The 15,982-nt window shown below is 43.3% G+C and overlaps 2 protein-coding genes across 2 annotated transcripts in view; both read right to left on the reverse strand.

Annotated features, from left to right (window-relative positions):
• LOC120301604 (zinc finger protein 2 homolog) overlaps positions 1–2,394 on the reverse strand; it is a 34,662-nt gene extending 32,268 nt beyond the window's left edge. Inside the window, exon 1 of the mRNA XM_039329051.1 lies at positions 1,717–2,394. The gene's annotated coding sequence lies outside the window, so the exon portion shown is untranslated. The remainder of the gene's footprint in view (positions 1–1,716) is intronic.
• A 6,552-nt stretch (positions 2,395–8,946) lies between these two features.
• LOC120301600 (zinc finger protein 664-like) lies at positions 8,947–9,629 on the reverse strand. Its single transcript, XM_039329048.1, has one exon. The coding sequence runs from the start codon at positions 9,374–9,376 to the stop codon at positions 9,047–9,049; it is 330 nt and encodes a 109-aa protein (XP_039184982.1). The 5' UTR covers positions 9,377–9,629; the 3' UTR covers positions 8,947–9,046.
• Between the last annotated feature and the right edge of the window lie 6,353 nt (positions 9,630–15,982).

Here is a 15,982-nt window from a genome sequence, read left to right on the forward strand (position 1 = left end):
AGAGCCCCAACAAAGAGAAGAGGCTGAATACTTGTTCCTGGTTGGGGGTCCCCTTTCTCAACTTCAGACAGGATGGAAGAAAGAGATGTTTCCAAAGTGCATCAAACAGAATCTGGTTCTATGAAAGAAGAGGATGAGAACTCAAGTGGATGGACTCGGCTTAGCGGCAATAGAGCATCGCTGGAAAAGGATCCAGTTAGGCAGAGTGTCCTGGGCAAAATCTCTATGTAGTCACTAAGCTAAGCCTTATGAGGGCACAGAAGGAAAGTCAAATGTTAAACTATCTGTTAATTTCTGTCCTGCATCCTAGCACTGTGGTGACACAAAGCTCCTAAAAACAGCCTCAATTTTAGCCCTTAAAATGAGTGGAAGTTGGCTTTTCTTTACTCGAGGCAAGGATGTCTTCCAAAATACCTTACTCCAAGCAATCAAGCAGGCTTTGCAACTTAATTCATCTTAGATTTTTTTCTTGTATTAAAAGAGAAAAGAATTGGAACAAATGTAAACCTGAAACAAAGAGATTACACATTAGCTTTTCCTGAACCTTTGCTTTTAAGTCTAGATGAATGTCTGATCTATTCAAGTTAGAGAACAAAAAGGAGGGCGTTTTGCATGCTGCTCTAGGCGGTATCAGATGATTCATCAACCACATGCCAGACCCAAACCTGGATAAATGGAGAGGGTTGGGGAATCCAATGGTGAACTACTCTATAAAAAAAAATCTCACCAGAATACTTCATGGCAATAACTCAACATGACTCAGAAATGGATAACAATAGTGGGACCCTCCAGGTTGATTGACAGTCTGCAAGCTATTGGAGAAGAGCAAGAGCTAGCCTTTAGTAGTCAAGGTTTTTATAACGCTATTGGAGGAAAGCCGTTGGGAAGCCTAGCAATCGATGATGCCTATGATGAAGGAGGTCGCCTACAGTATACAAAGTTAGTCAAATTGAAACATGGAATGTTAGAAGTATGTCCCTTGAAAAACTTGAAATTATAAAAAGAGAAACGATTAGAGTGAACATACACATTCTTGGCATCAATGAGTTACACTGGACAGGCAGAATCCCAATAATCATCAGATAAGTTTATGGTTTATTTTTCTGGAAACGATATCATCAGAAAAAAAGAAGTTGCTTTCTGCAGAAGCAAACAAGTGACTAAATGTGTTGAGAATCAGAGTGTACAACAACCACATAATCTCTATCCAAATTCAAGGCAAGCCATTCAACATCATCATACTACAAGGCTACATTCCAACTGTACACTCAAATGATGATGAAACTGAACTTTTTTACAATAAGCTTCAATGTACTCCCAATATAAAAATATTTTGTATATTATGGGCAATTTCAATGCAAAATAGGCCAAAGAGAGAATAATAGGCAAGTTTGAGCTAGATGAACGGAATAATGCTGGTTATCGCCTAGTCTAGTGCAATTTGCTAATGTTTTTGCCTATCAAAATTTGGATGCTTGGCAACTGACTCATTGATGATGTTTGCATCAGCTTTTATAGAATAGAATAGGAATATCTTATTGTGTAACTCACAACGAAATTAAGTGCTGTCCAGTGTACACTACACACAAGCAAAAACCACAAATAAAAACATACATTATATACACACATCCTTTACATTCCACCCACCATTGTGCTGCCCCCAATATTGCACTTTAATGTTGCACTATATAGTAGTATTTAACATGCTCAACTTACCCATTTTGTTGGCGAGGGATCTTATGTTGGCAAGAAAAATGCTCGGAAGCGGTGGTTTGTTTGGGTGCTTATGTAGCCTCACTAGCACACCAGCTGGGCAGCCTCGCTTTTGCTTCTTGTTCCTTCGCTTTCTCTGCCTCTTCCTGCTGGGATAGTAACCCATAGAGAGCTTGGAGTCCTAGCTGCATCCGCTGGTATATGGTGCAAGCAGAGAAACTCAGTTATAATAGCCTGCTCGCTTTTTAGACTGATTTGAAGATTGTGCCGGCCATAGGTGTTATTTGCCCGACAGGGCATGACAAAAACAAGCAACAACAATACTTACAACACACACACACAAAAACAACCTCGCAGCACAAAAAAACCTTGCAGACACACAAAAACCTCTCAAAAATGGAAGGCTTTGGATGAGAGATCTCGCAGACAAAGAAACTGCAGCAGAGAGGCTGGAGACAGCTCGCTTGATCATCAAGATCTTCAAAAGGTGAGTCTCCACAGGCCTAGACCTGGTGAGGCAGGGGAAGCATGAAATATCTCAGTGGGATGGGGATGGGTGGTTGGAAGCACTAGGTCCCCCGTGGTCTTCCCCACTGTGAGATATCTTATGTGCACTTAATGATCTAAGCATTCGATTAGCAAATGAACTGGGTAAAGGAGGGATCATGTTCATTTAACGTGATCCAATTAACTAATTCTCGGGTTATGTAAGGACCTACTTCAGCTAAGCCACCAAGGAAGCAGAACTCTTGAAATAAGCATTGTCTCAAAAGGGACTTTTATTAGGGGCTAGTGATAGCAGGGAAAACAAGGTGAGGTCTGAGGAGAAACCAGCAAAAGCAGTATATTAAAAACGGTATTCAATACTCCACCCCCGAGGAGTGTTCATTTGAATTCCAGCCAATCCACAGATGGCATAGTGTTTTGGTAACTGGCTTCTTTGGCATGTTCATTCAAGGTTTTTCTCGCTTTCCTTTCCTTCTGCTCCAAGCACAACCTTCTCTTAGATAAGGGTGATACAATCCTTTCCCTGGGGGAAGGGCACAATAGCAAGACAGTGCAAAGCAGAGTGGCAGGCCCGAAAGAAAGGTTACAGAAAACAGATTCAGGAATAAGCATAGGGAAACAATGTATTTCTTTGGGGACCTGACAGAATTTTGCTTGATTGCTTGATCAAGTAGGGCAGATCCTTTTTAAATCTGTTTGATTCCTAAGTTGCATCTCTTACCCTCATCCCCCAAGGTCTTCCACAGATTCCATTACAGGAAATGAGGCAGACTCTCTTTGTGTTCAATGCCTTTAATGGTTTCATATTACAGTGGATCCTTTTACAGGAATTAAGAACACTTCAGTCCCAAAAGGCATCTCCCCGTGTTCCCTTTTATTTATTTTGATTTATTTGCAAACCAAATTTATTATTTTAAATAGCACAAGGCATTATTTGTATGTGAACACATGCACTCACACCTAATACTTCTCCCTTCTCTTATTTTCCCACAAAACTCGGCTGAGAGTGAATGGCACAAGATCACCCAGTTGGCTTTCATGCCTAGGATAGAACTAGAACTCACAAACTCCTGCTTTCTAACCTGGTGCCTTAACCACTAGACCAAATAGGCTGTTTTGGGGGACGTTGTTTGCTCCACCTGAAGTTTTTTCCACACACCATGCATTTATATTTTTTCCCACTCTATGGTTCCTGTTATGAGAATAAGGAGTTCTGTTTTGCAATTACCCTTTTTACATTGAAAATATTTCTAGATAGGAAGTCCTCAACTTACAACTTGGCACTTGGCAACTGTTCAAATTTCCAGTGGGCCTACCTGGTGGGGATATATGACTTGGATTTTGTTATGTCCCGAGCCTTGCAAACGGCTCGGGCGTTTGCAGGCAGTCCCGGGCAGGTGCAAAGCTGCCCGGGACCAGACAGGCTGTCGCCAGCGCCGTGCGCATGCGCGGGTGCTGGCGCGGGAAAAGTATCGCATGTACCCGGGAAATGTCTATATAAGAAGTTGGGAGGTTTTGGGAGCTGCTGAAGCCATCTACTTGTAAGCTGAACGCAGAATAAAGAAAACTGAGAACTTCAACTGCTTCTCGTGTCTGCTTTCCGCCAAGGACTCAACACTGGCGACGAGGGTCGGATCGTCTTACACTGCCTGGAAAGGAAGAAGTGTAAGCTTACCCAAGTGAGTCCTGAGCAGCGGAACGGCGTCGACTCGGCAGCTACCCGCCAATCCAGTGCGCATTCGGGGGTAGGCTGGCTGATAGACCCGTCTCCTGAAGATGGCAAAGGTTGGAAGGCTTTCGGAGTTCGACGTCTCACATCCAGAGCTGTGGGAGTCCTACGTAGCCAGGGTGGAGAACTACTTCAAGGCAAACCAAGTGAGGGAAGAGAGCTTGAAGGCTGCCACCCTGCTTTGTGTTTGCGGCCAAGACGCCTTCGACATCGCAGAAAACCTTGCAGCACCGGTTCCAGTAGAGTCTGTAAGCTACGCAGATCTGAAGAAGCTACTGAAGGAGCACTTCCACCCCAAGAGGTCCGTCATCGCATGGCGCCACACCTTCGAGCAGAGGGATCAACGGCCCGGTGAGTCGGCCAAAGAATTCATCGCCGCATTACGGAAGGCCGCCAAGCACTGCGAGTTCAAAGACCTCTAAGAACGACTGAGGGACCGATTCGTGTGCGGGTTAAGGCATCGAGATCTACAACAGAGACTTTTCGCTAAAGAAGAATTGTCCTACCAAGATGCCTTAAGGGAAGTCACTGCAGAAGAAGCAGCAGGCGGCGCTGTCAAGAACATGCGGCCAATCAGAAACAGTCCAGAGGTTGCATCCGTGCACCAGGAAGACGTCCAAAGAAACTCCGAGGAGGATCCCGACGAGGAAGTCGACCGTCTCCACCCCACGAAGGAAGAAAAACAGAAGGGAAGCTCTTCAGCTCCGCTCAAGTGCATCGGCTGTGGAGGTCGCCACAGGAGAACCGACTGCAAGTTCCGCTCCGCTACCTGCCGGGCATGCGGCAAACAAGGGCACATTGCAGCTGTGTGTCTGGCCCGACGAAAGGCACAACCCCAAGAAGAACGCCTGAAGGGTACCAGACTTCCCAGCCAGAATAGGGTAGGTTTTTGCGCTTCGCGAAGAAGCATCTGTAGGACAGGCACACACAAGCCCATGAAGAAAAAGCTGTCACTCAACGTGAAGCTACAAGGGGTTCCATTATCTATGGAACTAGACACAGGGTCTGCCTTTTCAATTATCTCCTTGCATACATTTAGGAAGATTTGTTCCGGTAGTGGAACTCAGGCCAAGTTAAGGCCTTCTGACATTGTGTTAAAAGATTTTCAAAATTCAAGAGTGTGTGTTAAGGGGGAGGCCACCCTTAACGTGCAATACAAGAGTTTTGAAGGTCCACTAGACTTATTAGTAGTGGGGGGTGAACGAACGAGTCTCATAGGACTCGATTGGTTTGAGGCCCTGGGGATACACGTCACAAGACTCAACAGTTTACAAACACTCGACCTACAGGAAGTCTGCAAAGAATTTGCAGATGTTTTCAGCCCCCAGCTGGGCACATTCAAAGGACCCCCTGTGTCCTTAAAGCTAGACCCCACTGTCACTCCCATTAGAATTAAAGCACGAAGGGTCCCTTTTGCTTTAAAGAGTAAAATTGACACTGAGTTAGACAAACTGATTCAACAGGGAATCCTAGAACCTGTTGATTCCAGTCCTTGGAAGACCCCCATTGTCACGCCTCTAAAGGCAAATGGGGACATTCGCATTTGTGCTGACTACAAATGCACTCTGAATAAGGCATTGCAGCAACATGCCTATCCTGTTCCTGTGGTCAGTCATATTCTGGCCTCCCTCAAGGGGGGGGGCGCGTTTTTGCAAAGCTTGACCTAGCTCAAGCGTATCAACAGCTGCCTGTTGATGATGATGCTGCTGGGATTCACCCTGCTGAATCCAAACTAACTGCTATTTTAGAAGCACCTAGGCCAAAGTCCAAGGCCGAACTTCAGGCCTTCCTGGGCCTCCTGAATTTCTACAATTCTTTTCTTCCACAAAAAGCTAGTGTAGCTGAGCCTCTTCACAGGCTACTAAACAAGCAAGCAGTGTGGCAGTGGTCACAAACGCATGAGGGTTGTTTTAACAAAGTCAAGGCTTTGCTCACTTCTAACAGTGTACTTGCACATTTCAACGAGTCCCTTCCTGTGTGCATCGCTTGTGCTGCGTCCCCTTACGGGGTTGGAGCTGTCCTGAGCCACCTCAGGTCTGATGGAACTCAGGTTCCTGTTGCATATTACTCCAGAACATTGTCTTCTGCTGAGCGCAACTACGCTCAGATAGACAGGGAGGCTTTGGCTGTTGTTGCTGGAATTAAAAAATTCCATGACTTTCTATATGGCAGGCACTTCACGGTCTTCACTGACCATAAGCCTCTGCTGGGACTGTTTACCACACGTAAGCAGACTCCCCAAATCATTTCCCCTAGAATGCTTAGATGGTCTATTTTTCTGTCTGCATATGATTTTTCTTTACTCCACAAGCCTGGGAAAGAAATGGGCCATGCTGATGGCCTCAGTAGATTGCCTCTGCCAGTAGTAGAAGCTGACCCTGCGCCAGCTGTTAACATTCTATCAATCCAAGCCTTGCCCGAGCTCCCTCTTGGTGCCAGGGATGTTGCCGCTGAAACAGGTACAGATCACACACTTTCACGTGTCCGTTCCTGGGTTTTGTCTGGTTGGCCTGAGCACTGCCCTAGTCCTGAGTTTCAGAGTTTCTGGTCCAAAAGGAACGAGCTGTCCCTTTCTCAGGGTTGTCTGCTTTGGGGAAACAGAGTTGTCATTCCCACCTCAATGAGGACTAAGGTCTTGGAATCCCTCCACGAGGGTCATCCTGGCATTGTTCGTATGAAGGCTCTTGCGCGCAGCCACTTGTGGTGGCCTGGTTTAGATAAAGATATTGAGGCTAAGGTGCATGCATGCCACCTGTGCCAACGATCTAGCCCAGAGATGCCCCAAGCTCCCGTGCATAGATGGGAGGAAACACAGTCCCCATGGTCTAGGGTGCACATTGACTACGCTGGACCCTTTCAGGGCCAGTTCTTCTTGGGCCTTGTTGACAGCCATTCGAAATGGCTTGAGGTTGTACCTGTCTCATCCACCACCACTGCAAAGACTATTCAGGTACTGAGGGGGATTTTTGCTGCACACGGGCTGCCAGATGTCATTGTGTCCGACAACGGCCCTCAATTCACTTCCTCCGAATTCCAAGCTTTCTTACAGGCAAAAATGATTCGTCATGCCACGTCTGCACCCTTCCACCCGTCCACCAACGGTATGGCTGAACGTATGGTGCGCATCACAAAGGACGCATTGAAAAGACTCACCTACGGGGACTGGCATCACAGGTTGGCTGACTTTCTCCTTTCTGATCGCACCACACCGTCCACTTCTACAGGGAGAAGCCCAGCTGAACTTCGTTGGGGGCGTCAACTTACTACTAAACTTGACCGGTTGCATCCGGACAGACTGCCTTCATCTACCTCACATCCTTGGGCACCTAGACAATTACTTGTGGGTGCCCCGGTTTGGGCTCGCAATTACAGGCCTGGTCATACATGGGTCCCCGCTTCTATTTCCAGGGTCACAGGTCCTCTCTCCTACGAGGTAGCCCTGGCCAACGGTCGTGTCCTGCGTCGGCACATCGACCAACTCCGCCCTCGGCGGGACTTTTCAGATGAGACTCCTGGGTCTTTTCCAGGGGGGGAGGGACCCTTTGGAGCAAAGGGAAGGGCACGAGCTGCTGCCCATCTCCACTGATGGAGCTACAAACGGCCCATCCCAGGGTTCCGCGAGAGCTCCGAACAAGAATTCTATGAGCCTACCTAATTACCAGGCATCCACGCCTACTCCAGCCAGAGAATCACCCCGAGGGCATACTCACTTTCCACACACATCACACAGCCCTCCAGTCACGGAGGATACCCGGGGGCATCCCAACAAATCATTCCCCGCAAGAGAGCTGGCACACAATCCCCAAGGTTGGCCTGACCTTACCCCAAATTCTACAGGGGGTCAAACATACAGGGAGGTGGTCGAGGAACCAAGTCCCGACTCCAACACCTCTAGCCCAAATCAGGGAGTAACTGAGTTTTGGGAAAGTACAGGAACCCACACAAGCCCGGACACAGAACGGGGTTCAGGGAATGGTCAGCCTCCTGACAGGTCTTGGACGTACCTAGGAGGTTCAACAGAGACGCCCAGCAGTGGCTATCACTTCAAGGGGCCCGAGGGTCTACAGCTAGGCAGGTCAACCAGGTCACAAAGTGACAGAAGCCCTGGCCTGACGAGCCCGGTGGGCAAGCAAGCAGGCCAGGCATAGGGGCACAGTCCTTGGAAGGCACCAAGGCAAAATAAGGAGAACAGGCTCACATCTCCCTCCAGTCAGGGAACTCATGCTAGTAATCCAGAGCTGAGAAGGTCACAGAGAGCAAAGAAGTCTCCTAAATACTGAGAGGATTACATAACATTGCTGGCTAAACAAAAGCCAGGTAACGATAGGAGCACTGAGAAGCAGAACACTGCATAAAATAAATGATTATATGTTGGTAGTAGTTTTAGCCCGGGGGAAAGGGGTGTTATGTCCCGAGCCTTGCAAACGGCTCGGGCGTTTGCAGGCAGTCCAGGGCAGGTGCAAAGCTGCCCGGGACCAGACAGGCTGTCGCCAGCGCCGTGCGCATGCGCGGGTGCTGACGCGGGAAAAGTATCGCATTTACCCGGGAAACGTCTATATAAGAAGCTGGGAGGTTTTGGGAGCTACTGAAGCCATCTACTTGTAAGCTGAACGCAGAATAAAGGAAACTGAGAACTTCAACTGCTTCTCGTGTCTGCTTCCCGCCAAGGACTCAACAGATTTGAAATTCTTATTTTTAGGGGCTCCCAGGCTCAATTGACTACATGTTGGGTGCTTGAACCAAGTTTGCAAATTCCATTTGCAGCCATTTGCAGTGTCCCATTGTCATGTTACTGCATTTTATGAAGACTTTGCTAAAAACCCGAGATGCCAGTTTTTCCGCAAAACTGCACCCATAGTGAACTCTGTTCACTGAAAAACTGGCATTTGCTTAATCATTCACTTAATGACTATAGTGATTTGCTTAATGACCACTGCAAAAAAGAGTTGTAAAATCGGGTTGATACATGACCAACTCACCAACTATGATGGGCCGACTCCATTATGGTTGCAATTCAAGAACTACCTCTAGTTGCTCCTCTATGTGAACCCTTTTATGGGAAATAAAGTCACTATTTTTCCTGAAATTCTTTCCACACTACATGCATTGATAGGTCTCACCTGTGTGGATCCTCTTATGATAAGTAAGGGAACTGTTGTGACTGAAAGTCTTTCCACATTCTATACACTGAAATGGTTTCTCTCCTGTGTGAACCCTTTTATGTGAAGTAAGATCATACCTTGTGCAGAAGTTCTTCCCACATTCTATGCATTGATGGGGTTTCTCTCCTGTGTGGATATTTTTATGGGAACTAAGGTTACTGCTTGTGCTGAAGTTCTTTCCACATTCTATACACTGAAACGGTTTCTCTCCTGTGTGGATCCTCTTATGAGAAGGGAACTGTTGTGACTGAAAGTCTTTCCACATTCTATACACTGAAACGGTTTCTCTCCTGTGTGAATCTTATGATAAATAAGGGAACTGTTGTGACTGAAAGTCTTTCCACATTCTATACACTGAAACGGTTTCTCTCCTGTGTGAATCTTATGATAAATAAGGGAACTGTTGTGACTGAAAGTCTTTCCACATTCTATACACTGAAATGGTTTCTCTCCTGTGTGGATCCTCTTATGAGAAGTAAGGGCACTGTTGTGACTGAAAGTCTTTCCACATTCTATACACTGAAACGGTTTCTCTCCTGTGTGAACCTTTTATATGAAGTAAGATCATGCCTTGTGCAGAAGTTCTTCCCACATTCTATGCATTGATAGGGTTTTTCTACAGGATGGACCTTTTTATGAGAATCAAGGAGACTCTTCATACTGAACCTTTTTCCACAGTCCAGGCACTTATAGGGTTTCTCTGTGGCATGCATCCTCCTTTTATGTGAAGTAAGTTGTTTTCTTGACCTGAAGTTCTTTCCACACATCATGCATGCATATTTTTTATCCCTTGTGTGGATTGTACTATGGGAACTAGGGTTACTGCTTGTGGTGAAGTTCTTCCCACACTCTATGCATTGATAGGGTTTCTTTCTCTTATGGATCCTTTTATGAGGAATATGGCAACTCTTCATACTGAAGCTTTTTCCACAGTCTATGCACTTATAGGGCTTTTCTACTGGATGGATCTTTTTATCAGTAGTTAAATTAATAGTCCATCTAAAGCTCTTTCCACAGTTCACACATTTATATGGCTTCTCCGTTGCATAGCTCACTCTACCGGGTAAAATATTATTACTACTGAAGCTCTTTTCAATTTTGCAGTTATTACTAAAGTTACATTTTACTTTGAAACTTTTTCCCCTTCTATGAAAATTTCCTGTGCTGCTTCCTTTAGAATTACGTTGCGGTCAGGAAGTGATCTATTTCTGCACATTGGAGAACGTATCTTTCTCTCCAATTGCAAGATTGGTTTTTCTCATATCTCCTTTCCCACTTATTTGTGCATGTCTCTTCTGGTATTTCAATTTTGATAATTTGTGATGGCACTATACTGCACTCTGGGAAATTTTCATTCTTCTGCTCATCAACTCCTTGAGGAGGAAGAAAAAGAAATCAAAAACTTGACAACATATAGTTCACTATCCCTATGCCAGTCCCTAGCCTGCATCTATTCATGGACATCTGCAAGGAAAAGAACGGTCTAGTGTGTTAAATCTTGAGTTAACTTTTGGGTGGTCCGGGACCGTGGTCACAAAAGATATTTAAAGGGGGTATGTAGTGAAGAAAAGGTTGAAAGACACTGTTCTAGTTCAAAGCCCTGCTCAAGGCAGAAGGCCTTATACCATCTCTGTCAAATGGTTGTCCAGTCTATTTTTGAAAACCTCCAGTGATAGAGTACCCGCAACTCCATGAGGTAAACATTTCCATTGATTAATTGTTCTAATTGATTAGGACAAGTGAAATAAGCAAAAATATCCTTGATTATGTTCCCAGCACCTCTGCAGTATTAACACAGGGCCCAAACAACATCCCAAGACTGCATATCAAGCCTTTCTAGACTGACTGGTTATCAGACTGGTTCTAGTACTTAGAACACTATGTAAGAGAACTGGAATTAATATAAGATTAAAAAAAGAAAAGATCAGAAATCACTTCAACAAAATCTGCACAGATCTCCTAAGCTGTAAATAAACTCTTCATTAACTCCTCAATCCTCAAACTTTTCTCCACAGGAACCTTTACCTAAAGAGGTCACGATCCTAGACATTTCCAACAGGACTTCTTGGTGCAGGGCTTTTTGGCTGGGATCCAACAGCAACCACTCTTCACTCGTGAGATGAATGGCCACCTCTTCAAAGGACACAGGACCCTGAACAAGGAAGAATCCTTGTGATCAGACTCAATAGAATAAAGGCAAATACCAGAAGGCATTTGATAATTTGAATTGGAATTTTATTATAACACAATTGTACTATATGGATTTTGGGACAAAATTTGGAAAGATAGTTGAGAAAATATATACTAAACAAACAGCTAGGGTAATTATAAATGAGGAAATGACAGAAAAAATTGATATAACCAAAGGAGTAAGACAAGGATGCCCACTTTCCCCTCTTCTATTTATTTTGTCATTAGAAATACTCCTTACAAAAATCAGAGAAGACCAAGAAATAAAGGGTTTAAAAATTAAAAAGGAAGAATATAAGGTCCAGGCCTTTGCTGATGATTTGGTATTTATTTTGGAAGATCCATTAGAAACCGGCTTTAAATTGATTCAAAAAATAGAAGAATTTGGTGAGGTAGCCCGACTTAAGATTAATAAGAATAAATCCAAATTAATAACAAAAAATCTTACAAAGGCACAGGAAAGGGAATTGGAAGATAAAACAAAGATAAGTATAACCAAGAAAATAAAATATTTAGGGATCTGGCTTACAGCGAAATGTTCCTCGATTAAGGAGGACAATTATGATAAAATATTACACCAGATAAAAAAAGATTTAGAAAATTGGGAAAATTTGCAAATTTCATTTTTAGGGAGGACCGCTACGGTCAAAATGAATGTATTGCCAAAAATATTATTTCTGTTCCAGGTTATTCCAATAAAATTAGGGAAAACATTCTTTCAAGAATTAAATAAATTGGTCACTAAATTTATATGGCAAAGGAAAAAACCAGGATTAAATTAAAACTCTTGCAAGATATGAAAGATAAAGGGGGATTGGCGTTACCAGAATGGGAAATATACTACCAAGCATCGAGCTTAACTTGGCTAAAAGATTGGATGGATTTGAGAAATACTAGAGTTTTAACAATAGAAGGACATGACTTGCAAGCAGGATGGCATGCATTCCTATGGGATGAAAAACATAAAATACACAGATACTTTCAAAGACACATAGTTAGGAATGCATTGCTACAGACTTGGGAAAAAATAAAACAAAAACATTATATAAGAATTCCAATGTGGTTATCCCCAACAGAAGCTCTGAAATACCCAAACCTATTGGATATAAATAAGATAATTAGATACAAGGAATTAGTAAATGAACAGGGAAATTTGAAAACAAAATAAGAATTGGAACAAGACATTGGCAAAGAGATTGATTGGTGGACATTTACACAAATTCAATCTAAATATACAAAGGACAAAAAATTATATGAAATCCAAAAAAGAGCCGCAAGAATTGGATAAAATTATACATGGAACAGAAATAAAATTAATTAGCAATTTATACAAATACCTATTGAGATATAAAATGGAAGACAAGGTTGTCAAAGACACAATGATTAGATGGGCAAAAAATTTCGGATATAATATAGAATTGGAGAAATGGGGAAAATATGGGAAATAAATATAAAATTGACTATGTTGGCGGCATTCAAGGAAAACCAGCTGAAGATGTTTTACAGTTGGCATCTTCCACCAGCAAAGCTTGCCAAGATGTTCCAGAACAATTCGCCAACATGCTGGAAATGTAAAAAAGTATATGGAACATATTATCATTTATGGTGGACATGCCCAGTTGCAAAAAAATACTGGTCTACAATAAGAAAATGGATCGAAGAAATAATAGACCAACCCTTAGACTGGAAACCAGAGATCTTTTTGTTGGGTATTTTAAACAGAAAATATAGTAAAGAAATATGGTACTTAATTTTACATATAATAATGGCGGCAAGAATAGCATATGCACAGTGCTGGAAAAATGAAAATATACCATCAGAGGAAGAAGTAATAAGAAAAATCCTGGACTGTGCTGAGATGGACAAATTAACAAAAGAGATAAAAGAAAAGGAAGACACAGAGTATTATATAACATGGAACAAGTTGTATGTCTGGTTGGAGACTAGAAATAATAGAGGAGAAAAAATATGGAAAGGTCAAAAGTGAAAAAATGTGTATAATAATGTATAATAATAATATGAATTATTCTTAGTAAGAAGTAGAACATGAAGGAAGAAAAATGTAAATAAGAAATAACGGGGCTATAAGGACAAATATTCTAAAGAAGAATAAGGGGGGAAATGTAAATAATAGATATCCGTTACGCAATTGCTGTAAAAAAAAGGAGGAGTATATATTGTGTGTGTATGTATGTTATGTTTTGCTTTGTTTTGTTTTGTCTTGTTGGTTAAAAATAAATAATAAATAATAAAAAAAAGAATAAAGGCAAATATATATGTCCCAGATAATGTTGTAGGATCCAATCTGAGTCAGTCATCGGGACCAGAATTTATTGTTCCAAGCTCTCAAACTCGTGCTGGAAGATCTCATTCTCCAGAATACATGCACTAGACCAGTGGTTCTCAACCTGTGGGTCGGGACCCCATCGTCAAACAATGCAGTCCACCATTTTTTTCCCCTTTTCCTTAGCTGTGCTACTCCCTTTTATTCTATTGGCTTTTGAAAGCCAATAGAATAGACTCTCTTGAATAGAGTCTAATTTTATTGGCTTTCAAAAGCCAATAGGAATTGTCCAGGCTGTCTCTGCCCTGCTGAGCCCGCCAAAAGTCCCATTCTGCAAACAGTGCTGCACCAATTGAGTAGTCCTCGACTTACGACTGGTTGAGTAGTCCTCGACTTACGACCGGTTGGGGGTCGCGGCATTAAAAAGGTTGAGAACCACTGCACTAGACTGTTCTATGCTAAGTCCAGTGCGCACATTCAGGAGAGAGAAAAGTTCCCTCAGGATGGGCTCCAGTACAAGTCCTGAAGCTTGTAGGAATAAATCTCAGGTCCCGGTGACTGACTCAGATTGGATGCTGCAAACTCAATAGAATTTGCATGATCTTCTTTAATTTCCAAATCCTAAAAAGAGTTATAATTCTTAAGTGGGCATTTCCCAAGCTGGTCTCAACATATGTCATAAAATCATCCTGATCTCTCAAGAAGTTACATACAATGCCCTCTCCATCTAAGTGGTATAGGGCAGCAAAGATTGTTAAAGTTGTTAGTTATGAATTGTATTCCTATCTCTTGAAAGATTTGATATTATTAGGTTTGGTAAATTGGATTTAACCAAGTGGCAAGTCCAGATGCCCTTATCTGTCTTTCTCAGGTAAGTAGGTTTACTATTGGTTAGTCACGGGAAGAAGAACCACTAACCCTTTTATCTCTTTCCTAGACAAAAAATTTGAAAAAGCTGGGAAGAGGCAGAATCAAAACTACTTCTAAAATGCAATCTGAAACCGGCCTGGATGCAGCTCTTAAAAGGCTAAGCTGGAGTCAGGGGTGTCTTCGTTCTTTATCTTTTATAAACCTCCTTACAGCCCAGAAAAGAAAGTTCTGAAAGTTCAAATAACGACTCTCAGTATACATCTCTTGAGAAACCTATATGTGGGTCAAGAAGCAACAGTGAGAACTGGACATGGAACCACTGATTGGTTCAAAATTGGGAAAGGAGTCCGGCAAGGCTGTATTCTATCGCCCTGCCTATTTAACTTATATGCAGAGCACATCATGAGAAAGCGGCTAGATCACAGGTCGGCAACCTGCGGCTCCAGAGCTGCATGCGGCTCTTTGAGCCTTCCCCTGTGGCTCCCAGCCTCCTCTGCCTTTGCAGAGAGAGACAGAGACAGAGAGAGGCAATTGCGCTTGCCTGCTTCTCTCTCTCTCTCTCTCTCTCTCTCTCTCTCTCTTTGTGTTGGTTTTTTGTGTGTGTGTATATTTGTAAAAGATTGTGCACTCACAGTGTTCTCCGAGGAGCAGAAAAGCTTTTTGGGCGAGGCTCCTCCCTTTGCTGCGTCTCTGCAGGAAGCAGGAAGGGCAGGAGAGAGCTAGCTAGCCCAGCTAGGCTGACTCAGGAATTCTGGGAGTTGAAGTCCATGAGTCATAAAAGAGATGAGGTTGCTTACCCCTGAGCTTGTTGGACAACAGCTTGAAGCTTGCCAGGTAAGCAGCAGATAGGAGGGGAGGGGAGAAAGAGAGGGGGGGAGGGAGAGAGAGAGAGGAAAGAGAGAGAGAAAGAGAGTGGGGGAAGAGGAGTGGCAGACCAAGGGCAGATAGAGAGGGAGGGAGAAAGAGAGACAGAGAGACCCTTTTGACATCTAAAATGAAGATAACATTGCATATATCCTTTTTTTACCTGTGTGTGTATGTAATTTTATTCTCTTAAAGCATTTTCTTGGTGATCATTGTTTTAATAGTATGGATATTCCCAAGAGTCCTATTTTTACTTTTATTTTTAATGTGTGTGTGTGTGTATATATATATATATATATATATATCATCCTCTCCTATCACTCTTCCCTTCTCCAAATTATCTCTCCTCCTCTTCTGTCGATCTCCCTGCTGTTCCTGTTTCCCATCCTGCCTTCCTATCAACCTTCCTCTCTCAGGTAGTTGGTCTACCCCCTCAATCTGCCAATCCCCCTGCTGTTCCTGTCCTGCCCGATCCATTCCTGTCCTTCTTTGCTCCCTCAACACTTCTCCCCCCCCCACCCGCTGGCTGTGGAATTCTGGGAGTTGAAGTCCACATGCCTTAAAATTGTCAAGTTTGGGAAACACTGCTCTATTACATCATTCATTCCCATTACCCTTTCTTTCACCAATTCTCCTCTATCTCTAATCTGCCCGTCCTGCCCT

Source organism: Crotalus tigris, unplaced genomic scaffold, assembly GCF_016545835.1.
Source record: "Crotalus tigris isolate CLP2741 ecotype Arizona unplaced genomic scaffold, ASM1654583v1 scf7180000024386.1433019, whole genome shotgun sequence".
Lineage (NCBI taxonomy): Eukaryota > Metazoa > Chordata > Lepidosauria > Squamata > Viperidae > Crotalus > Crotalus tigris.